At 49.3% G+C, this 24945-nt stretch overlaps 2 protein-coding genes across 12 annotated transcripts; one reads left to right on the forward strand and one right to left on the reverse strand.

Annotated features, from left to right (window-relative positions):
• Window positions 1–434: 434 nt before the first annotated feature.
• Window positions 435–13765, reverse strand: LOC119140556 (endoplasmic reticulum-Golgi intermediate compartment protein 3-like). Of its 11 annotated transcripts, none has more exons than XR_005101641.1 (7): window positions 13544–13753; window positions 12680–12727; window positions 12262–12442; window positions 8333–8426; window positions 6904–7199; window positions 5303–5363; window positions 435–1670 (listed from the first exon to the last, which is right to left on the reverse strand). XR_005101641.1 is itself a non-coding variant. In XM_037372026.1 (5 exons), the coding sequence occupies exons 1-5, from the start codon at window positions 13673–13675 to the stop codon at window positions 1421–1423; spliced, it is 672 nt and encodes a 223-aa protein (XP_037227923.1). In that variant the 5' UTR covers window positions 13676–13765; the 3' UTR covers window positions 435–1420. The 11 variants fall into 11 exon arrangements, 4 of the variants coding, with proteins under 4 accessions (XP_037227923.1, XP_037227925.1, XP_037227926.1 ...); XR_005101640.1 differs by lacking the exon at window positions 435–1670 and adding an exon at window positions 1830–2308; XR_005101639.1 differs by lacking the exon at window positions 435–1670 and adding an exon at window positions 1835–2308 and having other exon boundaries at window positions 4076–5363.
• Window positions 13766–15201: 1436 nt separating this feature from the next.
• On the forward strand, window positions 15202–24076 carry LOC119140587 (vigilin-like). Its single transcript, XM_037372089.1, has 11 exons — window positions 15202–15373; window positions 16251–16318; window positions 16879–17094; window positions 18733–18939; window positions 19414–19629; window positions 20466–20672; window positions 20887–21012; window positions 21556–21660; window positions 23159–23263; window positions 23525–23638; window positions 23972–24076. Exons 1-11 carry the CDS (start codon window positions 15202–15204, stop codon window positions 24074–24076), a joined length of 1641 nt encoding a protein of 546 aa, XP_037227986.1.
• The last annotated feature ends 869 nt before the right edge of the window (window positions 24077–24945 follow it).

The raw sequence follows: 24945 nt of genomic DNA on the forward strand, positions 1-24945 counted from the left end.
TGGCGGACGGGACTTGGGGGGGCTGGGAGGGGTTGAGGGGCCCAAACGCCTGGCGCCTTGCCTGTGGGAGCTGAGGTGTTTGCATTTGTGGCTGAGGGTCTCTGGTAGAGCCAAGAACACACTGCGGCCGCTCCCTCAGCTCAGGAGCCAGGCAGCCCAAGCCTTGATGTGCCAGGTTCATCCCTAGAGTCCTTGCCCTTGCTCTGGGTCTGTCCCTGAAGTGAACCGTCTGCATTCTGTGAGGCTGAACAAGAACCAATGAACCATCTGCCTGCATGCAGCATTTAAAAGTCACTGCCAGGAAACAGGGTAATCTGGACCCTGGAAAGCCAGAAGCGTCTGTTCAGTTAGCTCCCATCTTTATGGGACTCAGTCCCAGACAGAAGAAACTTCAAAAGTTAAAAGGGGTGGACTCAAAGGATTTGGGAAAGACATTAGAGGTAGCGTGGACTGTTTTTAATGCCAGGGAAAAGGAAAAGGAGACATGACGCCTCTGAAGGGAAAACCTAAGAGGGGAGATGGATCACTGCTTCCACAAGGGCTCCTGGGGGAACCTACGGTGGCACAGGATGGGGGTACTGAGGAGTGGGAAAAAAGCGGGGGCAGGGGAAAATGACCCACTTCTGTGCAGCCCTGTCTTACCTGCAGAGAGGGGGCACTGGAAAAGGGAATGTACTCAGGCTGGAACCTTGGAACTGGCCCTGCAGCCATCAAGCTGATGAACACAGGACAATGAAACCTGGAAGGGATTGGGGAAATCTACCCTGGTAGAACCCCTGGTTACACAAAGGCTGGGAAACAAGGAGGTAGAATTTCTAGTTGATAGAGGAGTCACTTACTCTGTACTTAATGCTTGTAGAGAAAACCTCAGCCATGAAACTAAGGGAAGTGAGAAAATCAGCCCTTTTTACAGCCGTTAAATTTTAAGCTATGGAAACAATGGGCAACTTTACCAATTTTTATATATGCCTGCATGTCTGATACCCTTGATGGGAAGGGATTTATTGTGTAAATTAGACGTGCAGATAACTTATAATAGAGAGGTGCAACCACTAATACCTGAACCAAAAGCTGTGGAAGCGAGAATTTTTATGTTACAGAACACACAAAAACCAGATTCCTGCAGATGCAGAGGATGCAGTAACACCCTTGGTACAGGCTAGTGGAATCCCAGCTTGGTTTAAATTGGTGAAACCAGCAAAGCTGTTCCAAAATCTGGAACTAAACTGTTAGGACAAAACCAGTAGCCTATTAAAAGTGGGAGGCTTGAAAGGGATTGCAAGAATTAATAACAAACATTTTTGAATTATGGGTTGTAGAGTGCGAATCAGAATATGAACACCCTGATAGTAGCAGTGAAAAAGCAACATGGCAAGGAATATAGATTAGTTCAGGATTTAAGAGCCATGGGTCAGATTGTTCAAGATACCAACCCAAGAGAGGCTAACCCATATATATTGCTGACATTCTTGAAGGAAAAGCATAAATGGTTTATTGTACTTGATCTAAAGGATGCTTTTTTTCTGCATACCTGTAGACAAAGGCAGGCAGTAGCCAACTTTGAATGAGAAAGCCCCACCACTGGACACAAAATACAACTTACCTGGATGGTGCTACCTCTAGGGTTCAAAAATAGTCCATCAATATTTGGCAACCAGTTGGCAGAAGAGCTGGAATTGTGGAAAAAGGAAAACCCACAAGGAACGATACAGCAATAAGTAGATGACATTTAGTTGGCTGCAGAGACTCTGGGAGAGCATCTGCAGATGACTATAAGGCTGTTAAAATTTCTTAGGACAAGAAGGATCTTGTGTATTAAAAAGCAAAGCTCAGGTGGTAAAAATACTGATTTATTTAGATTTTGAGATTTCACGTGGACAACAGAGACGGTGAGCTGACAGAAAATACGTGATCTGCCAAACTCCAGAAGCAAGAACTGAACAAGAGCAGAGGGCATTTTGGGGTGTGGTCGGGTGGTGCAGACTGAATTCTTAACTATGGATTATTGGTAAAACCCCTTTGTGAAACCTCAAAGGGGTCAAAAGAGAACCCTAAATGCCAAGTAGCCTTTAAGGACTTAAAAAAAGGCTCCGATGCCTGCATCTGCATTGGGACTGCTCAGTTTGTCTAAGCCCTCTGAGCTGTTTGTACCTGAATGACAACACCTTGCCCTGGGTTTGAACACTCAAAGACTGGGAACATAGAGAACAGCTGTGGGGTCTTTCTCCAAACAACTGGGCAATGTGAAAAAAGGATGGCCAGGATGTTTGCAGGCTGTAAGCACAACTGTTCTTTTAATCCAAGAAGCCTGAAAATTAAAAATAGGACAGAGAATCATGGCGCGTGTTCTGCATATGGGGATTTCTGTCTTTAGAGCAAAAGGGAGGGCATTAGCTGTCTCCAAGTCACATGCTTAAATATCAAGTTATCTTGTTGGAACAGGAAGATGTGGAACTTAAAACCAGCACAGCCATCAACCCAGTGATGTTTTTGAATTCAGAAGTGAGGGACTCCGAACCCTTGTACTGTGACTGTCTGCAAACTATCAAAGACTTATATTTGAGCAGACAGGATCTAAGAGGTGAAACATTAACTAATCCTGATTTGGAGCTATTTACAGATGGTAGCAGCTTTCTTCAAGATGGGAAAGAGATGGCTGTGTATGCAGCAGTCACAGCTACACAGATAATAGAGGCTGGAGCCCTATCCATTGACACATCAGCCCAGAAGCTGGAACTGGTAGCACCGAGACAAGCCCTGAAGTTAGCTGAAGGGAAAAAAGTAAATATATGGACCAATTCAAAGTATACATTTGGAATAGTCCATGCACATGGGGCTATCTGAAAGAAGAGAGGATTGTTGTCGGCTCAGGGTTCAGCTATTAAATACAAGGAAGGAATTCTCCAACTTCTACAGCATATTAAAAAACTTAAGGAGGTGGCAGTAATGCATTGCAAAACACATCAGTTCGGGCAAACCACAGTATAAACGTGGGTAATCGATCGGCTTACAAAACTGCTAAAGAGGTGGCTGAACAAAGCATCCTTGCATTGGTACCACTAAACCAGGTGAAGCTCCCCGTTCTGAAACCTAATTATAGTGAGGCAGATCAACATTTGGCATCACTGTTAAAGCAACCACAGAGAGGGCTGGTTAGTAACTCCCACGGAACGAGTCATTGTTCCACCACAGATAATGCCTGAGATTGTAGAAAAGAGGCATGAGGAAACACTGCGGTAGTGAGGCTATGATTTCTAGTCTTCAGAATTTGATTATATGTGTAGGGATGACTGGAGTAGTAAGGTCTGTAATAACAAAATGCCCCATTTGTTTAAAAAATAATCCCATGAACATGGAAAGATTGTCCCCAGGGGCCGCTAGGCAAAGAAATTCCCCCAGAGATTACAGAGAAATTAATTTTTCTGAATTGCCAACACAAAATGGTTATAGGTATCTCCTGGTATTGGTTGACACCTTCTCTGGATGGCCACAAGCTCTCCTCTGTCGTACCAACAAAGCCAGGGAAGTAACTAAGCTACTACTCAAAGAAGTAATACCAGGGTCTGGGGTACCCATAGGAATGTCCTGATACGGGCCTGCATATTGTGGCAGATTTAGTCCAACAGTTAAGTAAAATCCTTGGCATGAAGTGGAATTTACATATTCCCTAGAGGCCTCAGTTGAGTAGGAAGGTAGAAAAAAAATGAACCAAACCCTGAGCAGCAGATTATTAAAACATGCCAAGAAACTTCTTTAAAGTGGCCACGGGCCCTCCCACTAGCCCTTTTGAGAATCAGAATACAACCAAGGTCGAGGAGTATAATTAGCCCTTACGAGGTACCATATGGAAAACCAAATAGTCTACCTTTAATTGTGTCAGGTTGTACCCAACTGCACATACTGCAAGCTGAAGATACTATCAGAATTAGGCAATTTAGGTGAGGCTCCCAAAGAAATCTTACTTTGGAAGTCTCAAAGAGGGGAACTGTTACAAGTCAAAGTCACCCATATGTAAATATGTGGTCAAAACTCTGACCATTTAGCAATGCTTAAGGGATATGCTAGCTATACTAACCTTGAGAAGGAGGGCCTGGTATGTTAACAAGGAAGATACGGATGAACATTTGGCCAGACAATGTGGTTGGAAAACATTCAAGCAAGGAAGTTCTGGCCACAAGAGGAGACGAGCTGATAAGGTGTCGTAGTCCACAGCAAGTTAGTTGAGAGTAGGACAAAGGTTAACTGTGGTAGTGGGAGATTTTGTTAGAGAGGTTTAGAACCATCATGAACAAAGAGGAGAGTGTTTTCTGAAGGTGCTGCCACATGGGTGTGGGAGAACCTGCAATTCAAAACAGCCCCTCCAAGAAAGGGCAAGCCCCTGCTTGGGGAGCATGTGGAGTTAGCAAATACTTCACCAGTGCTGTCTAAGGATGCATGCTAGTTTGCATTAGAAGCAAGAAACTTGTAACCAATCCTGTGTCTGAATGAAAATGTGTGTAATGCACTATGAATATGCAAGTACTCTACTGCATATAAGGTAAACCCTCAAGTAACTTGGTGTGCACATTGGGTAAAGTGAACCCCTGTGCATCCAGCACTGCAATAAAGAGGATGTCTGTTTCTGAATACTAGACTGGAGTTAAGGGATTTATTCCTGATGTTGGTGACAGGCCCACATCAAGCCCACAATCGCCCTGGAATTTTAAAATCATCTGTTACGAATCCTGTAAAACCTTATTTAAAAAGCTTGCACGGGAAAGTCTGATTGAACACAGTGCACAATCAAATGTATGTGGGGAATATGTTTTTGTTAATTTTTGTGAATCGCCAATATGTTCCCATACCACTATTATTCTGGCCACTGTCTATTTATATATACTTGAGGAAGTCCTTCACAATGGAAATTCTACTACGAAAGTTCTGAATTGCTTTAAAATTCTCACGAGGTTTTCTCCAAGATATCCCTTCCAGACATACTGATACTCAGGTCCTGGACCGAACACCGTACCTGAGGTTGTTTTACAGCAGGGCAGCAAAGTTTTGTAGAACAAGTGAGGCCGAGAGACTGCCCAGACACGTTCTCCTCCATGTTCTCCCACACCCACGTGGCAGCACCTTCAGAAAACACTTTCCTCTTTGTTCATGATGGTTCTAAACCTCTCTAACAAAATTTCCCCAACATCCTCCCCCCTGAAGCAGTGCTGCTGTTATCACGGATAGCAATGCAAAGATATTCAAAGAAAATGGCCACAAACACTTGGAATCTAAAGGTCACAATAAGCAGGAAAAGAAAATACTTTACCATGTACATGAGACTGTTGGAAACTTTTTCCCAGTGCAAAGTGGAAATTTCCAGCTACCTGCTGGAGACAGTAATCTTTCATTAAAAGGCCTGAATCTGTATAAATAAAGCAGTCATACCGGTGGTTGGATTTTCAAATTTTAGTTTAAATAAGATAGACAATAAGCAACTCATTGTCATGGGTGACAATACCAGCAAACACTGTCCTAAAAGAGATATGAATTTCCCCTCTTCCTCACAGGCAGTCATGTGGAAAGCCACCATCACATACCGATGTTGATAATAACTGTTCTATGCAGAGTATTTTAGTTGACATAAAAATAGGAAGGAGGAGGAATTAAGTCTACTGGGAGGGAACTTAACTGCTGCTGTAGGAAATACAAAAAGGTATCACAGGAAAGGAGGGGAGAAAGTAACCGAGAGGGTGAGCTGGCAGGGTAAGAAAACCCTTAATGCAATAAACAAGAGTGGTCCTATGTATGCATCCATGAAAACAAGCTGCGTTCAAAAATAAAGCACTAAACTTACTACACCCCAAAAAACCACCCAAAACCCCCCAAAGACAAAGGTTATTAAAATTTTAACCTTGAATATGAAAAGGATATGGATATTAGATGTCAGTCCTCCCTGACACTTGCTAGCAATCATACACACCCTCCCCTGGAAGATTTCAATGCATCAAGCTCACACGCTACATTACACCTCTGAATGTCCGTGCAAACCTATCGCGTATGTTAACTGCGGACCCGATGAGAATGGAGATGTGCAAAAGTGCAAGTGCCTAACAATGGCCCCCAGAAATTTCCCTAGTGACGCCCACCCACCCTTGGACCCTTGCTACCCACAGCACTCCCCCTTGAATCTCTCCTGCTCATCACGCTTTGTGACAAAGGGTCCTGTAATGGTTCGGCACCCATGATGGTGCTCAAAGCACAATGTCTGGCTTCATGAGTGAAAGGGTGGGGTGTGTTTTGGTTTGATTTTTTTTTTTGTTTGTTTTGTTTTTTCTTCCCAGAAATAAAGAATATTGCCTCCAGGAATAGTACACAAAGATGTAAAAAAACCTTCAGATTTTGAAATAAAAAAATAAAATTAAAAAAACTAGCCTGGGCCTGAGTGCTAGAATGTACTTGGGTACGTGACCTGCACATGCAAGTGTTTTGAGCTCGGTAACCTGCCAAATGACAGGGTAGTTACATAGTCATCTGGTGTATCTTGTACTACATTTTCACGCACCAGTTGCAAAACCTACCGCTTTGAGCATCTTCAACCTTGAAAATCAACTCCAAGTCTTGCTTCCACTGGTTTTCTAAAGAAGGGAACATTTCACTCCCTCCAGCACCTCTGCTGACAAGTTGCTGGCTACTGTTATCTCCAGCACCCACAGGTGGTCTCTGTTTTGAGACTAGACGGGCAGATGGGATGACCTAACCTCAAAGAAGCTGCCTCTCCTCTTCCAGAAACCTCGGTAAAAAGACTCACTAGCTAGATGGTAGAAAAGGCTAAGCTTCTCCAGCCAGCCCACCTCATGAAACAGGGAATTAGCCCCTTCCCACCCTTTTCCTGACCCTCCTACTGAACCCCCCTACAGGCACAAGTACCTCGCTGAGCCCAGGGGTTATTACAGTCCTGTGAACACCTAAAGCTGGAGAAGGAGCGGAATGCCCCGACTGTGCCTTCTGATGCTCATCACCACCATGCAACAGGCTCTTGGTAAAACCCAGCTCTCGCCTTGTTGACCTCTAGGGAACCATACACTTGGCAGCCCTCGTTCTTCCACTCTTGCATTTTCTGGCTAAATCCCTCCCTCTTGCACAGCTTTACGCTATCCAGGTTCTCAAAGGCCCAGCCTCGTCGCCTGTATGCTTCTCTGACATCATCACAAGTATTACACCACCTGCAAAAGCACAAACATCACCTTATCATCTTTACAGCGATACAGAGACACTCCAGCTCAGGATTTGAATCCCTGGTGGATCTTATTTTAACAAATCAATGAAGCAAACATAAGGGACTGACAATGAAAGGTGGTCTAATGCTCCTGAAGGAGCTTAAGCTTCCTGAAGTACTTGCTGAGATTTTGGCACGAGGATACAAGCTGTTTTAATGCAGCCCTTAAATCTGAAGAGGGCTTTAGCTGTCCATTCAGACAGCCAAGTCAATCCTCAGCAAAGAAACTTGCTACAGAAACAACATCAGTGTCCCACAGTTCTGAGCAGCTTGGAACTTCCTCATGTGAACAAAGCATCTACCTGTTTCTATTCCTCCCTTCCTCTGTTCTTAGGGCAAGACTGCCAACATCAGAGGCAGGGTTAACGGCAAACTTTCTTTGTTTCTGGCCAACATCTCGGTCACCAGAGAAAACAATTGTCTATCTCTGTTCCGTGTTGTGCTGGACAAAACAAAAAGTTGAAGGTTCGCATCATGAATCCCTCAAGATGGAAACATCTCTGGGGAAGGATGCAACTTGACAGATGTGACAAACTAAGTTACTACAGAGACAATAATAGCAAAGGATAGTCCAGAACCTGTGGACTATCATGAATCCATTCTTACACAAATTTGCAGGTAGAAGGAATGAGAAACACCGAATGACACCCGTCATTTGTCTGAGTGATAGGTGTCTGGTCTTTGCTCCCATAAGGACGCAAAGTCTGCAGCAGAAGTGAGAAGGCAAAGTCATAACCGGGTTTTATTCTGAGACAGCTCACAGAACCGTGAAATAATTTACACAGCTCCCCTCTGGACACCAAGTAATCCCAGAAAAGGTTCTGTTTGCTAAGATACAATCTTTGTGCTACTGCCCTTAAACAGGCACGCAGACAAAACAGACAACCTAACTGTGCACGCTCTTTAACAATCGTGAGCGCAGCACAGGCGTACGATAACACAACAGCTCTCACCATTCTCTGAACAGGTGCTCAGGAGGATTTCACTGTACGGACCTTCACAGACATTTTGGAATAAAAGCTCCAACCATATGCCACATTGACTGTACCGATTCAAGCACTAAGAAGATGTAAAGGTTACCGAATGTCCTCTGACTCTGCCCCGTAACAGCTTTCACAGCGATCGGCATCCAAAGCATTTGGATCGAACACCTTTTCTTCTTCTTTCCCCAGTTCTAAGACAAAAGAGGATTCAAAGTGACGAGGCACATCCAGAAACACTATCTTGTATTTCTGCTCTACGCACAGAAACTGTTCTACACATGAATAAAATGATTTTGTGTCAGAATCTGCGCATCCTGCACCCGAAGTTCACCTGAAAGAATGCGCAGGGCCTGTTGAGCTGCAAAGTAAGATCAAGAAGCAGAGTAGCATTTGTCGTCTGAAGAACGCCCTCCACAGAAAGAGCCAGCCACCTGTAAGCCTTGCCGGAGCGCCGATCAGATGTTACTTGCACAAAGGCTTCGTTAAAACTTTGTCTAAAGCAGACCCAAACAGCAAACTGCTACTGATACAGGACCTGTTAGACAAACAACGTTTTAGATAGCAGACAGCAGCGCATAGCACATAATCCTGTCCCAAGGTATGTAGGGAACACAGTTATACATTGCTGTGAAACTAGATCACAGCGGGAATCTCCCAAGCGGAAAACTGACACTCAGCTCTCCAGTACAACGATGCTGACAATGCACACACGTTAACCACTGGCTTACTAGAAATCTCCAAGGAATTTCTATCTTTGTCACGATTTTACAATTCTGCAAGTGTCTGTGCCACCTGTGTGTTGAATGCACAGCTGCAGTACAGCTGGGGCACAAACTCATGGAGTTTTATGTTCTTAAATGCAGAAGGCTGCAGAGGGACTCTTAACAGAGGAGATGAGAGCTGGTGACAGCTGAAACCTGCCAAAGGGCAAGACATGCCTCCAGAAAACTCAAACAGGACCTTTGTTTTCCCAAAAACCAAAACAAATATGAAAGGTCTGTAAACTTTGGAGTTCAGAATAAGCAAGCCAAGGAACTGCATGTCTAAAATTTTCAGAAACATGGGTTCTTATTAGAAGAGGCCCCTTAAAAACAGGCTGTTTCGCTCAAATCCTGAAGGACAGGACCAAGTCTGCTGGGTTACAGAAGCCCTCTAAGGCTCACTGTCTAGGCACTGCCGCACTACCCTCTTACGAGCCTCGAAAAGGTGGATTCTTGGATAACTAAGGCCAGGGCAGGTGATAAGTCAGGCACTGCTGAGGGGACAAAATGTTATCGGGACCCTCTCTGCTGAGATTGGGAGGTATACCAGGTGGACAGAAATGAGTATTAAAGACATCTGTATTAGCCACAGAAAAAAGAAAGAGATTTTAATTAGAAAGACTGAAACATGCATGAAAATCAATCATTAACCTTGCTTCTTTAATCAAATACTTCATGGTAGTTATGATCAAGCAAATAAAAACTTTCAGGAAAATATACCCATTCTTAAACCACTGTATGAGACTGACTTTCTACAGCTTACAACACTCAAACAAGTTGAAAGTACACTTAAGAATTCAACCAGTATGGGTTTTGATCCTGTAATTACACTAAGAGATAGCGTCAGGAAGAATGCAGCTTAATAATTCCTACGCTTTGTCAAAGCCATGGTTCCTGCCATTTGAAGAACACCACCTGTACAACACATGGAGTCTTTCAAGATCCAGCAACTAGTAACAGCTTTCTGAATGTAATCGGTAGCCGCCTGTCGAGTCATCTCAGAGAGCACCCAGAGGTACTGCACACAGCTTGGATACTATAAAGAAACCGCAGTACATAAAACCCCACATGCAAAGTTTCGTGCTGTTAACATGGTCCTCGACTTGCATGCAGATATGACACATGACGCTGGAAAACTCGGCCCATGTTAAAAAGGAAGGAAACAGTAAATAATAATAATAATAATAATTAAAAAATTAAAAAATTCAATCCTCTATCGCCATCCAATGGAAGTTAATGAGATGACATCCCAGCACAGAATGCAACCTACCATAGAAATCATTAAGCTATTAACTATTTTAATGTAACTATGATCAGGAAATGCCTCCACATACTACTCCATAATATTTATGTATGCTTTACTAAATTTAAGGTTAATGTTAGACAAAATGTATTTTTAAATAAGAAATTTAAAGTGCTGAAGCAGCTAAGTGGCAGAACCAGGCCCCGTCCCTAGCACAGCCCTAACACAAGGCTGGTTTAAAACCCAGCCCAGTTAATCGGTGGGAGAACAGAGAAGCAACAGATGTTCAATTTGTGGACACAGGTGGTCTCAGAAACACAGGTGTTTCGAGAAAAACTGGTATATGCGAATAGGAACTGCTTGTTCAAAGACTAAGCGTGCTTGAAGGAGCATGTGAGTTAAAGCAGGCAGAAAGAAGATCACGATCCAAGGAGGAGCTTGGAACCGAGGCAGACTGGAACAGAGCAGGTGAATCAACTGGGACAGTCAGGTGATGGATTCACAGAACCAACAGGACCAAAGGAAACGCCTAAAAACTTCAGACATTGACTAATGATCTGGTAAGCGTATATAACCTACGCTGTATGCCTTGGTTCTCTGTCACCCACTGGGGGGGTGGCCCAGCTCTGAGTCGTGACTAAAGCAAGCCCGGCGGTAACCACGTCTGTGTGGATTTTCCCTTTACCAGACAACACTGCTATAGTTGCCATTTAAATAACTGACTGAACATCAAGTGCTACTAACAGAAACTGATAATCATAGTTTCACAAAGGTGGGTGGACACTTCCAATCTAACTTGCCACACGTGTGGTGGAAATCAAACTAGCCATACGCTTTTTCCAGATAGCAGAAGAAATTGCTTGTTGCATGCAATGCAATTTGATCGCTTTCAAAATGCCTCTCCTGGATGAGACTGTTTGCTCCCTGCAAGTTTCTCTTCCTCTCCCTTGATAATATAAGGAGCGAGAGCAACCGGTTCAGACCCAGTAATCCCAGTGGAGGCTGGCAACACAAGTAAGGCAGGAGGCCTACAGGTGTTAACAGAGAATTAGATACAGAAAAGCAGGGTTTGACCCCAGACATTACATTCGTCACGCCACAGCCTCTGAATACAGAAAGGCTGCTAAGTGACACAACAGTAAGAACGCTATCACCTCACTTCTGTGACACCAGGAGAAGGTCTTGGCTTAGCTTACCTACTCACTGTTCAGCTCTTGGCTTAGTTTAGTCTTTCAGCTTTTAAGAAGAGAAAAGTTAAATCTGAGTTACAACAAATCAGCAAATTTGTTCATGCCAATACACAGAACTACACTATCTCCCAGAACAGATAACAAGGAGCTCACATGTTAGAAAGACAAAGTCGGGACAGCATTACTGTTTGACTGCAACACTACCAGAATCGTTCCCAGTTTGTATTAAGTACAACAGTAAGTCATAACATGTAAAAAAATGCAGAGGAGAGGTTTGTGTGGCCAAGGACCACTTACTCCAACTTGTAACTGATAAATCAACTGAAATCTATTAATTGGGTATGCATTAACACACACAAAGCAAACGTAGGAAGAAACAAGTTTAGGCTTAAGGGTCAAGTCAGCGGAGCCTTCCCTGGAAAGGCTCTTTCCTCTAACCAGCTCGTCCCATTGTCAGCCTCCTAGGATTTAAAGATGCAACCAAAGTCAAGTTTTGCCAGAGTAGCTGCTTGATTTCTAGTAGAAAAAGCCTGTTCACTCAGCAGCTTTGCTCCTGAAATGCATCCATGAGTCCTTGTCCCAGTTTCAGAGGGACCAGGCAAAGACTTGCCTCGCAAAAATTCTGAGTGTAATATATATACACACACACACAGAGGAGCTTGTCTGATCTACCAGTGTAATAGATTTGTGTCCTATAAACTCTTCAAGAGTTTGTGGTGTTTAAAACGCTGTGAATTCAGCCGTCCCTTGTTCCCATGAATATCATAGCAGGCATACCGTGATGAAAGACTATGAGAGCATCCATCCAAGAATGGCCAGAATAGCATCTTACCGTGTGTCGCGGCTTCTGGAGTCACAGGACTGGCAGCTTTATCCAAGCGTTGTTTAAATGGCTTGTGCTCTACGTCCTGCTGCTGCTCTCCTGTTACTTCCATGGCACTGACGCTCAAATCTGAAAGCAGCGAGCAAGGAAAGCGGTCTATGAACACACAAGTGTTATGGCCTGTGGCAAACTGAGGAAGTGAAAAGACAGAATCTTTCAGCCAGCAGGGTAAGAACATGCCAAACCTGGAGAGCACGTACAGCTAGTGTCAAGTGACCGACAGGGAATAAAACACACAGTGCAGCACCCTAAATGGCCCTCCCAGGTACAGGGTTTGGTTTGGTGTTCAAAAAGGACAGTTTCCAACTTCCAAGAAAGCGTTACCCTGAAAGGTAGACACGCTTAAGGCAAAAACATCTCGACTGACCTTCAGTTCAGCTCCCCTTGACTTGTCAACGTACGATTCCGGACGAACCTAGGAACAAAGGAAAAACAAAAGACCCCCGTTTCGCGGGGAAGCAAACCAAAAGGCCTCTTCCCCTCGGCTGCTCCGGCCCCGGAGCTGACTGTCACGACACAAGATCAGCCAGACCCCTGAGCTGCTGCTGCCTCCCAGCCCTCCCCGGCAGTTAAAAGGCTTGCGGAGAAAGCAGCAGTCGGGGGCGACGGCTGGGGATTCTGCTACCGGCTGCCTTTTCTTGCCTTTGCCCGCTCCCAGGGGCGGGAAGAGGCTCCTGAGCCACCCCCCCCCGCGACAGCGTTACCGCAGGCCCCGAGGCAGCCTCTCTGCGGCCCGCGGGGGCCGGCAGCCCCAGCCGGCTGCCACGGCTCAGGCCAGCGGCTGGGGGAAAGACAAAGCCCCGCGCAGGGCTGCGGCGGCTGCCCGGGCAGCCAGGAGGCGGCGGCGGGTGGGCGGCGGGGCGGCGCGGGCCGACCCCTCTCCCGGGCGCCGCCGCCACGAGCGAGCACCGGGGCCGCCCCGCCGCCGCTCCTCGCCGAGGTAGCGGCGCGGCTCCGAGAGAAAAAAAAAAAAAAAAAACAAACAAAAAAACCCAAACAAACAAAAAACCACCCACCCAGAAAAGGGCAGCCCCGTGAGGAGCCCGCTGACCACCGTCCCTGCCGGGGAGACGAGAACCGGCGGCAGCCCCGCCGGTCCCGGGCCGGGCCGCCCGCCTGCCTCAGCCCGCCCGCCGCCGGCACCAGGCGCTCCCTGCCGCGGCCGAGCGCCGGGCCGCCACATCCCCCCCCGACCGGGCCGCTGCCCGCCGGCCCCCGGCCGCCCTTCAGCCCGAGCGCGCCGCCGCACGTCCCGGCCCGAAAGTCTTCCGGGCTCCCGGCGAAGGCTCCGCACCTCCACGGCCGCTCCAGCGCGCCGCGCGGGCCGGGAGTGAACCCGCCTTTCCCGGGCCGGATGCGCCATCTGCCCCTACGCACGAGGCCGGAAGCCCCGCCCCTAGGGGGGGGTCAAAGCCGCTTCTGCGCATGCGCCGCCCTCGGTCGGCCAGAAAGGCTTCTGCGCATGCGCCAAAGCGGGAGTGCGTCATCTGCCCGTACGCCCGCGGCCGGAAGCCCCGCCCCCTTCGGCGTCAAGCCGCGTCTGCGCATGCGCTGCCCTGTTGATGGAGCGCTGCTGCCATCTAGCGAAATATATTTGGGTACTGCAGCCGGCCCGGTTGGTGGAGCGCTGCTGCCATCTAGCGAAATATAAAGGGTACTGCAGCCGGCCCGGTTGGTGGAGCGCTGCTGCCATCTAGCGAAATATATTTGGGTACTGCAGCCGGCCCTGTTGGTGGAGCGCTGCTGCCATCTAGCGAAATATATTTGGGTACTGCAGCCGGCCCTGTTGGTGGAGCGCTGCTGCCATCTAGCGAAATATAAAGGGTACTGCAGCCGCCCGGTTGGTGGAGCGCTACTGCCACCTAGCGAAATTTAAATGGGTACTGCAGCCGGTCCTTTCGGAGGAGCCGCGCGCCGCGCGGGCCGGAAGTGAACCCTCCTTTCCCGGGCCGGATGCGTCATATGCCCCTACGCACGAGGCCGGAAGCCCCGCCCCTAGGGGTCAAAGCCGCTTCTGCGCATGCGCCGCCCTTGGTTTGCCAGGAAGCCTTCTGCGCATGCGCCAAAGCGGGAGTGCGTCATATGCATGCGACGTGCCCGGAAGCCCCGCCCCTTTGGCGTCAAGCCGTTTCTGCGCATGCGCTGCCCTGTTGGTGGAGCGCTGCTGCCATCTAGCGAAATATAATTGGGTACTGCAGCCGGCCCTTTTGGTGGAGCGCTGCTGCCATCTAGCGAAATATTTTTGGGTACTGCAGCCGGCCCTGTTGATGGAGCGCTGCTGCCATCTAGCGAAATATATTTGGGTACTGCAGCCGGCCCTGTTGGTGGAGCGCTGCTGCCATCTAGCGAAATATATTTGGGTACTGCAGCCGGCCCTGTTGGTGGAGCGCTCCTGCCATCTAGCGAAATATAATGGGTACTGCAGCCGGCCCTGTTGGTGGAGCGCTGCTGCCATCTAGCGAAATATAAAGGGTACTGCAGCCGGCCCGGTTGGTGGAGCGCTGCTGCCATCTAGCGAAATATTTTTGGGTACTGCAGCCGGCCCTGTTGGTGGAGCGCTGCTGCCATCTAGCGAAATATATTTGGGTACTGCAGCCGGCCCTGTTGGTGGAGCGCTGCTGCCATCTAGCGAAATATAATTGGGTACTGCAGCCGGCCCTGTTGGTGGAGCGCTGCTGCCATCTAGCGAAATATAAAGGGTACTGCAGCCGCCCGGTTGGTGGAGCGCTGCTGCCACCTAGCGAAATTTAAATGGGTACTGCAGCCGGTTCTTTTGGAGGAGCCGCGCGCCTCGCGGGCCGGAAATGAACCCACCTTCCGGGGCCGTATGCGTAGCCCATACGCACGAGGCCGGAAGCCCCGCCCCTAGGGGTCAAGCCGTTTCTGCGCATGCGCTGCCCCTGGTTTGCCAGGAAGCCTTCTGCGCATGCGTCAAAGCGGGATTGCATCATATGCATACGACGTGCCCGGAAGCCCCGCCCCTTTGGCGTCAAGCCGTTTCTGCGCATGCCCTGCCCTTACTCCGCATGGGGCGGTGCTGCCGCCTGGCGAAAACAATTGGGTACTGCAGCCCGTCTATCTAACAGACTGCACAGTTTATTATAGGAATGGAATCAATAAGGGAACTCTGCCCACGGCCCGTTAGGAAGTTGCCTGGCTTCACATCTCGGTGGATGAAGGTCTTAGAGCGAACATATTCGATTCAACTAGTCTAGAGAAAAAGAAAGAAAAACAAAAAAAATCACTCGAGAGACTAGGCAGACGCTTTTTTTTCCTTATAAAAAGACTAGCAACATTGTCTTAACGAGAAAAGAGGTCATGAAACTTTTTATTGTAAAATGTAAGGGCATGAAAGAGAACATAATTCGATAGACAATACATAAACCTCTCCAGCTCTTTCCCCATGCCTATTTGACATTTCTTTCCAAAAACTTTCTCTGGTGAACGTCTTTTGTCTTTGAGCAGTGCAACAGATGGTTTGCAAACAGCACAAGTCTGCTTTTTAACAATCATTTAAGACTTTGTAATCACTTTAGATGGGGCACTTTGTACTTAAGAGAAACAAAACCCATTTTGAGTCTTTCCTTTAATGATACAGGCCTATTCACCTTTACATTAGAGAAACAACCTATTTGGTTCTGATCTCTCAAGGAATCTTAATATTCCAACATACTGCGTCGTCAACATCAACAAAGCAGGTTCCTACCATTTTGCCAGCGAGCAATAGGACTGTCTCGAGACTAAGTTTCCTTGAACAAAAACCGAAGAGATCTTCAAGACTCAGTCCAAATGGCTCCATCACCGTTAAATCGCAGTCCCCTTCGGCTCCACACCACTTCGTTGTGGCTCAGACTATTCCTATGTAGCCGAATGGTTCTTTTTTGCCTGCGTAATAGGTTACGACGTGTGAGATGATTCCAAAGCCGGGAAGGATTGAGATGTAAACTTCTGGGTGGCCAAAGAATCAGAACAGGTGCAGCCAATAAAGGCTTCTGTCATCACTCAGGTTGGTGGGAGTGGGTGTCTTATGTCCCTCCTTTTCATCCCTCCAAAAAGTAGGTGAAGTGAAGCTTTCCCTGGAGTATGAAATCCCTTAGTGTGTCAGAGTAACTGCCTCTTTGCTGTACTTTGCCCTGAGGCACAAGGAAGACCGCAGCTGAATGCTAGGACTGCTCCGGAGGGGGAGGGATGTGTTGAAAAACTGCCCAGAAGAAGCTCTGCATCCCTGTTCCACAGATAGCTGGAACAGGCCTGAAGGGAGGATTGCAGAATTCAAGGGGTGAGTGCTAATGCATTGAAGTGGTCCCCCTCCTCCCCCCCCCCCCCCCCCCCCCCCCAACAGCATGTTCTTTAGGAGAGCACTCAGTTTGGGACACACTGCCTGCTGCCGTGCCCTTGTACTGCAGCTGGTGTCTCCACTGGAAAGGCTGATGGGTCGCCTAAATCTGGGAACTTAGTACACCAGTGAAGTCCTCCTGTATGGCAGTAAGAGAGGGAGACACTGATAATCAAAAGCACACTGACACCTTGCTGTGCCCTGCTTTTGTCTGTCCCGTGGCTGAGCAGGTGTTCCATGTGCCACTGGAGGAGAGGAAATACAAGGACATGAATCAGTTTGGAGAAGGCGAGCAGGCCAAGATCTGCCTTGACATCATGCAGAAGACAGGGGCTCACCTGGAGCTGTCTCTCGCAAAGGACCAGGGCCTTTCGATCGTGGTCTCTGGCAAGCCGGAAGCAGTCACGAAGGCTCGGAAGCAGATTGTCGCTCGACTGCAGACTCAGGTGAGGGCATCTAACTGTTTCTGCCTTCGTCTTTGCTCTTCCCCAAGACTCGCAAATGCTCTGAGACCCTTGGGCCCGTGTGCTTGTAAGCCAAAGAGGTATGTTGTTACGTGACTAATTCAGCTTCGCCATACGTTTTCAAAGCACCCAATTGGCAATTTGGAATGGGAATGAGGCTTCAAATAGGGTTCCAAGTTAATTACAGGCCGTGGTGTTGCATGAAGCGTGGAGTCTGCCATCTCTGGAACATTTGAGTTGCAACCAGTGACTTTGTGCTGAGGTGCTGGTGCAGGAGCCTCACACACAAAGCTAGTAGTGTGTGAGAACGGGACTGTGCTTTTCCTGAAGTCCTTCAGAGGAGAACGTGGAAGGCTGGGAGAAAGAAAAGTAGAGAAAAGGAAGTCCTGCCAAAAGCCAAAAGCTTCGGGTCAGGGTTCTGCCTTGTGTAACTCAAGGCACACTGGTAAGGAGCCACAACCCTGTTGTTTCGGTTGCTTCAGTCCTCTAGGTTTTGATCTCTTCCCTTATGGTTCTTGAGCTCATAGTCAAGGTGGTAGCTCTTGTTAGGATGTATCGCAGCCAGGTGTTGCAGTGTGTTTTAAAGTATAATGCCAAAGGTAGGTAATGCGATGTTAATACCATGTCTGCTTAGCGCTGTTCAGCCCCTGTGTCATACCCTGCCAGAGGAAAGAGAAAGGAACGAAACCCTACATCCACAAAGTGCATCTGAAAAAACAGTTCAGGTTGTGCCGCCACAGATCCATGAGCCACTGTTCTCAAATATACCTCCTACTGCCCTGGCCCCAGGTCTGGAAGCTGTGTCTCTGTTCCAGCTTCTCTTAGGCTTGGCTGGCTTCAGGACAGGAACACAGAGCTGAAAAGTCACACCGAGTGATCTTTTCTTCACCTTTTATTTTTCCATTATAGCTTGCATTTTCATTGTCTGATTGCTGTTAGTGGTTACCTAATCAGAGGGATCAGGAGCACGATAGCAGTCATCAGCTACCAGACCTGCAAAAACTCAATGAGAAGGGAAGAAGTCGGGAAGCCCTTGTATAGAGCATCCCTTTAATGGTAGATTGAGAAGGACCCCTTTTGCATGTGGGGCCTTCTAGAAGCAGTCCCAGGAGCCGCATGTGCTACACTTGAAGACACCTAGCACTTAAGTAGCGGTAAGCATGTGCTAGCTGCCTGCCTCCTGCAGTAGGTTTCTGGTGTTGAATTTCTCTTTCCTAGGAGTCATACTGTATGTCTTGTTCTCTGTAGCCTTGGCAGCAGATGTCAGAGTTCAGATAAACTCCAGCTGTGCGCTGCCATCTCAGTTGTTGTCTGGTGTCTTACACTGGAGGAGAGGCACCTCCTCGTCTGTGTCGGAAGGCCTTTGCTAATTCAGAGTACTGCTCCTGTGCAAACAGAAGGGTTTTGAGGGAAAGGTGGGGTTTATACTCCTGGCATGGAGGCACTGTAGATCAACTGGTACAGTGTCAGCCCTCGGACAGAATGTGCTGGGAAGGCGTTGTGTTTGCTCTGAGGAGCAGTACCACTGAGCAGCGTCTACCTTGCTTTCCCTGGCTCTGTTCCTGTGGATCTGCCAGTGCAGGCAAGGCTTTTCACAGATGCTTGGTTCTTCTGCCGCAGGCTTCAGCAACAGTTGCCATCCCCAAGGAGCACCACCGTTTTGTCATTGGAAAGAAGGGTGAGAGGCTGCAGGACCTGAAGCTCAAAACTGCAACCAAAATGCAGGTCCCCCGCCCAGATGACCCCAGCAACCAGATCAAGATCAGCGGCACTAAAGAAGGGATTGAGAAGGCCCGGCACGAGATCCTGCTTATCTCCGCTGAGCAGGTACCTCAGTATGATCTCTCTCATGGCATTAGCTGGTCAGCCATTTTGCTTCCCCACGGTACAGTCGGAGTTTGCAGCCACCGTGGCTACAGTCAGTGGCTAACGTTAGCCTGAACAGAGTGGTATACTGTGCCACTCGCCGGCTGTATGAGCACCGCTGCCAGGTCCTGAAACTTCTTGTGCTGCGTTTTGTCCATCTCTGAGGCCAAAACAAGCATTTGATAGTTGAAGCGACGCGTCTTAGGTGCCAGCTGAGATAAGGCAGGAGATCACAGGGGTGAATATCGTAAACAAGGAGCAGCAGCAGCAACCGTATTTGTAGATGGAAAGAGGTGGAGATCTACAAGCCCGCAAACTGAGAAGGTTGCTTGGGCCAGAGTGTCAGGCAGGACACCCCTGGGAACTTAGCTGTGCCTGGCAGAGACTGTAATACAGAGGGCAGTTCCCACCAAGGTCTGTTGTGGGCTCTTCCAGGATAAGCGTGCCGTGGAGCGGCTGGACGTGGAGCAAGTGTACCACCCTTTCATTGCTGGCCCTTACAACAAGCTGGTGAGGGAGCTCATGAAGGACACAGGGACGCGCATCGACATTCCTCCACCCAGTGTCAACAAGACCGAGATAGTCTTCAGCGGAGAAAAGGAGCAACTAGCCCAGGCTGTGGCTCGAGTTAAGAAGATCTATGAGGAGAAGGTACGGATGGTCCATAAAGCTTCCCACCTTCCCCTGGCACCCGCTCCTAGGCACTCTTCCCTTCGTGTTCTACTTTTGTGCATCCCTCTGTTGCACCTGGCTCAGCAGCCCTTGCAGTACATGACCCCGAATCCTACCGTTTCCTCACTCGGCAGAGTGGGAGCTGGGCTGATACTATCAGGGAGGTGACAGATTTCTCGCTTTTCTGTATCGTGGGACTTAGCAGGCCACCAAGAGCTCTTGTTCACACCGGTGCTACTAAGGAAGGAAAGAAGTGTGAAGTCTACAGTGGTGGCCAGCTGACAGTATCAAAGTTGCTACCTAAGTAGAAGTTGCTGAAGAGTGAATGTCACTCCAGTTTATTTCCCACAGCCAACGCTGCTGTGAATATCCTTGTTGTGGGTTGCTGGGCTGTTTTTCCTCGTGGTTAGGTCTGTATTTGTACCAGTCTGGATTTCAACAATCGGCTTATAGCCTGCACAGTGTTGCATCACAGCACTGCCTGGGAGACGGCTGGGAGCTGAACCCTGTTGTCCAACGGGGGGACGGGGACGACGACAACGACATGCCTGTGTGTGTGTGTGGTCTCTTGCATGCCGTGTCCCAGGGAGCTTGACCCAGCATGCTAGTTTTGTACTTGCCCTGTGAATTTTTGAGCACAAGGCTTTCTGTAGGCAGGGGTCCAAGGGGTGCTAGGGTGCTGCCGAGCCACTGTGCTCAGCTTGGCTTTGCTCTTTGCTGGGTGCAGAGTTTGACTGCATCTTGTGCCTCTTCCTGTCGCTCTTGTCCTTCCCCGCCCCCTTGTGATTGATGCCTCAGTGTCTCTGCCCCTACAGAAAAAGAAGACTACTACTCTTGCAGTGGAGGTGAAGAAGTCCCAGCACAAGTATGTCATCGGCCCCAAGGGGAATTCCCTGCAGGAGATCTTGGAGAAGACTGGAGTCTCTGTCGAGATCCCACCCACTGACAGGAGCTCGGAGACGGTGATACTGCGAGGCGAGCCTGAAAAACTTGGGCAAGCATTGACTGACGTCTATGCAAAGGTACTGACAAGATGGGCTAGGCCTCCTTTGAAGGTCCCATGAAGATCCATTTGTGAGCACTGACAGGTGTAGCGGGGGTGCTCTCTCTTGGGCCATTAGAGGTGCAGCTTAGAAGTCAATACCGGAGGTGCAGCGTGGGAATTGGAACTGAATTGTTGTGAAGGCCTCTTCCAGTTTGTCCATCAAACAGCTTCTCTGTTTTTCTGTCTCTCAGGCCAACAGTTTTACCGTCTCCTCGGTCTCTGCCCCCTCTTGGCTTCATCGTTTCATTATTGGAAAGAAAGGACAGAACCTGGCCAAAATAACTCAGCAGATGCCAAAGGTATGGATGAGCTGGTTAGCTTAGCACCCCCGGCGTAGAAAAAGGTTTAGTCCAGATCACTCGTCACGGAAGAGAGAGGTGTCTTCTAGCGTGGGTAAACCCAGGGGGAAATGACACAGATCTTTGCTGTTCAAGGGAACCCTCTCTTTTACTGCTGCAAACACTGCTCCTCCTATGTTATTGTCATGGGTTGAGCCCTTCCAAGGAAGCTTTATGTGGTGCTGTTTTGAGAACTGATGTAGTAGGATACCTGGAAATGGCGAGTGCAGCAAGGCTTCTCCCTGGGGAGTTAGACGGTATCTAGATAAAGGCTAGATGAGTAAACTTCTCCAAAGCCCTTGCAGAAACCGGGACAGCACCAGAGCCTTGGGCTCTAGGCACTGCCATATGGCCGAAATTGTTAAGTTACTGACTTGTAAAATTGTGGGGATTTGGTTTGGGCTTTTTGGGAAGGAGCACATCTCTCAGTGGCAGGGATCGATGGTGTAGGCCTGACCAAGAGCATTGGCCTGGCTTGGATCTTGGCAAATTCTTAAGAGATTCATTGTCTTTCACCTCAAGGTTCACATCAAATTCACTGGAGGAGAGGATAACATCACTTTGGAAGGACCTACAGAAGATGTGCATGTGGCTCAGGAACAGATTGAAGCCATGCTCAAGGAACTGGTGAGCTGGAGTTACTAGTTCCAGTAAGAAACTGGGGGAAGAAGGGGCAACAGAGCAGAGGTGATGAGGTGTTTGTCACATCCATAGGATGTCTTGACATGCTTAATCGAACTTGCAGGAGACAAATTGTGTGGCAGGTGGATGACACCCCTTGGTTATGAACCTCATCCATAGCATCCTTGAAAAGTCAGCATTAATATTTTTGGTGCAGAGAAGGAAGGATTCTCTTTGTTATAGCTGGAGAGGCATAGAAGTGAGTCTTTTCAATGTTTCATGAGCACAATGCTCTCTTCTCAAAGCAGAGGAATGCTTGTGCTCTGCTGAAGAGCAGAAGTGCTTGTAGCTGACCGCTGGTGAGTCAGTGCCAATACTGGCAGTAGGCAGTTACTTAGGGCACGAGACAGAAGCGGTGGCCTGTCCTACCTGGCCCTATATAATATAATATATAATACTGGACATACATACATATAAAGATATAGATATAAAAATATAATTCTTTTTAGATCCACGGGATGGATTACGCAATAATCAAGGCTGAGCACCAATTCCACCGACACCTCATTGGCAAGAACGGAGCTAACAGTAGCTGGAGTGCCTTTCTAGTCCTTCCCATGCTCACACTCTTCGTGTTTAGTAGATGGTATCAGGGGCTCTGTAGCTCACCCAGTGTGCTGTCTCCATCACATTTCCTCTGCTTTTCTGGAGTGGTGGTGGTACAAGGAGAGAAATGGGCCGTCAGGCCTTGCGATGGCTTTAACGGGTGAAAGTACCTTGGGAGCCTGAACAGTAGTGGAATTACTTTGATGTGTCCTGGAGGAATTTTTTTTTTTTTTTCCACACGTTGCTCTGTGCGAATGACACTTTAGCAGCCAGTTGTGAGTGGTGGAAATGTCCTTGGTGAGCTTCTCCCTGTAGAGGAATGAAGGCGGTCGGTTGATTAGCATTGATAACATGCAGCTGTGGCCTTGCCTCAGAGGCAGTGGGTTGATTGACGTGGATGATGTGCAGGTGTAGCTGGTTCCCGCTAAGTGGTTAAATAGCCCTGTGGCTTGTGGGAGAGGGTGTCAGCTAGAGGAGGAGCAGTGTGGTCTGGCCTCTGGAGGAAGGTGCTACAGCACTGGCAGTAGAATATGGCCGATGGTAAAGCCTTGTTGTGGTCTGCTAGTTTGATAGCACTGCAATGTGTCCCCATGGTGAGTGAGTAGGATGTGATGCTTGGGAGACTGCAGGGTTTGGGCTCTCGTGTTCCCTTGTAACCTTCTGGTGCGAGTGTGTGCCCCTTGCCCACCGAGCACTTAGATCTCATGACAAGTGCAAGTTCCTCTTCACAAATGTCTTCCCCTGTTCCCTCGGGTAGCCCTTCTCTGTCAACGCAGAGTGAATTTGGTCTGGAGAAAAGAGGGACAGTGCTGGCAAGTAAACCGTCGGGCAGCAAACCGCTAAGTCAAAGTAGATGGCTCTCTGGCTGAACACTCAGTGTGCCCTCTGTTCCCATCAGGAAAATGAACACGCTGCAGACCTAATCGTTGAGCAGAAATTCCACTGGACCATCATTGGGCAGAAGGCTGAGCGGGTCTGGGAAATCCGGGAGCAATTCCCAGAGGTAAGGCTTTGTAGGAGAGGAGGAATCCAGAGGGGTTATTTCCTGCGTGGGTAGTAGGCCTGTCGTCACAGAAGTCGTAACTTTAGTGGCTCTGTAGCGCAAGTGTCTGAGAAGATAGTTCTTTTAGCCAGAGGCCGCTAACACGGTTCCCCGTTTCTGAATGGGAAAAGGGCATGTGTAGGATCCCCCCAACCTTTGCATGTGTCTGACACAAGGGTTCTTGCTTTTGCTTGAGCTAACTAGAAATGACGGCTCCTGCAGGTTATCATCAACTTCCCAGACCCTGCACACAAGAGTGACATCGTCCAACTCCGAGGTCCCAAAAACGAGGTGGAGAAGTGCACCGAGTACATGCAAAAGATGGTGGCAGACCTGGTAAGGAGGTCTTCTGCCTGCTCTTCCCTCCTACGTGCCTGGATAACCCTGGGGCAAAGCAGAGCTCTACTGGCTTGGGTAGAGCTAAAACACCTCAAGAGGAGGGAGCTGTCGGCGCTGTTTTGGCTGAATGGAGGCAGGGGGATAGTACCTGTTATGGGAAGGCTATAGGGGAACGTCCTTGCCTTTGTTTAGTCTTACAAAAGTCCCTCGTATAGAGAACTTCCTTGGGTCTAAGCCTGTTTTCAAAAGCTCGTTTATCAGAGCTCCTGAAGTCGGGCCTCCCTTGCCACGACAGTGTAATCTTCAGTTCTCCCTTCCTTTCTCCCTTAGGTTGAAAACAGCTTTTCTATTTCTGTCCCCATCTGCAAACAGTTCCACAAGAACATCGTAGCGAAAGGAGGTGCCAACATCAAGAAGGTGAGATATTGTTCCTAACACAGGTGGGCCGTGGCGGGCCGGGCCGTGGCGGGCCAGGCCAGGCCGTGGCGGGCTGGGACGGTCTTTGATGGGCCGTGGTGGGCCGGGACGGTCTTTGATGGGCCGTGGTGTGCCGGGACGAGCCGGGACGAGCTGTGGCGTGCCAGGGTGGGCCGGGGCGGGCCAGCACGGGCTGTGGTGAGCTAAGACGGGGTGGGACGGGCCAGGACGGGCTCTGGTGGTCTGGGACGGGCTGGGATGGGCTCTGGTGGGCCGGGCCGGGCTCTGGTGGTCTGGGCCGGGCCGGGCCGTGGTGGGCCGGGCCGGGCCGTGGTGGGCCGGGCCGAACTGTGGTGGGTTGTGGTAGGCTAGGACAAGCTGTGTCTGGGCGGGGACGGGCTGTGGTGGGTTGTGGTAGGCTAGGACAAGCTGTGTCTGGGCGGGGACGGGCTGTGTCTGGGTGGGACCAGCTGGGACGGGCTGTGGTGGGCCGTGGTGGGCCGGGACGGGCTGTGGTGGGCCGTGGTGGGCCGGGACGGGCTGTGGTGGGCCGTGGTGAGCTGAGACAGGCCGTGGTGGGCTGGGACCATCTGGGATGGGCTGTGGTGTGCCGGGGCGGGCCGGCGCGAGCCGTGGTGTGCCGGGGCGGGCCGGCACGGGCTGTGGTGAGCTAAGACGGGGTGGGACGGGCCGTGGCGGTGTGGGACGGGCCGGGACGGGCCGTGGCGGGCCGGGACGGGCCGTGGCGGCCGTGGCCTGCCGCGACGGGATGTGGCGGGCCGTGGCGTGCTGCGACGGCCCATGGCGGGCTGTAATGGGCCGTGGTGGGCCGTAGTGGGCCGTGGCAAGCCGTGGCGGGCAGGGAGGGGCCGTGGCGGGCAGGGAGG

The sequence above is a fragment of the Falco rusticolus genome, chromosome 22, assembly GCF_015220075.1.
Source record: "Falco rusticolus isolate bFalRus1 chromosome 22, bFalRus1.pri, whole genome shotgun sequence".
In the NCBI taxonomy this organism is placed as follows: Eukaryota; Metazoa; Chordata; class Aves; order Falconiformes; family Falconidae; genus Falco; species Falco rusticolus.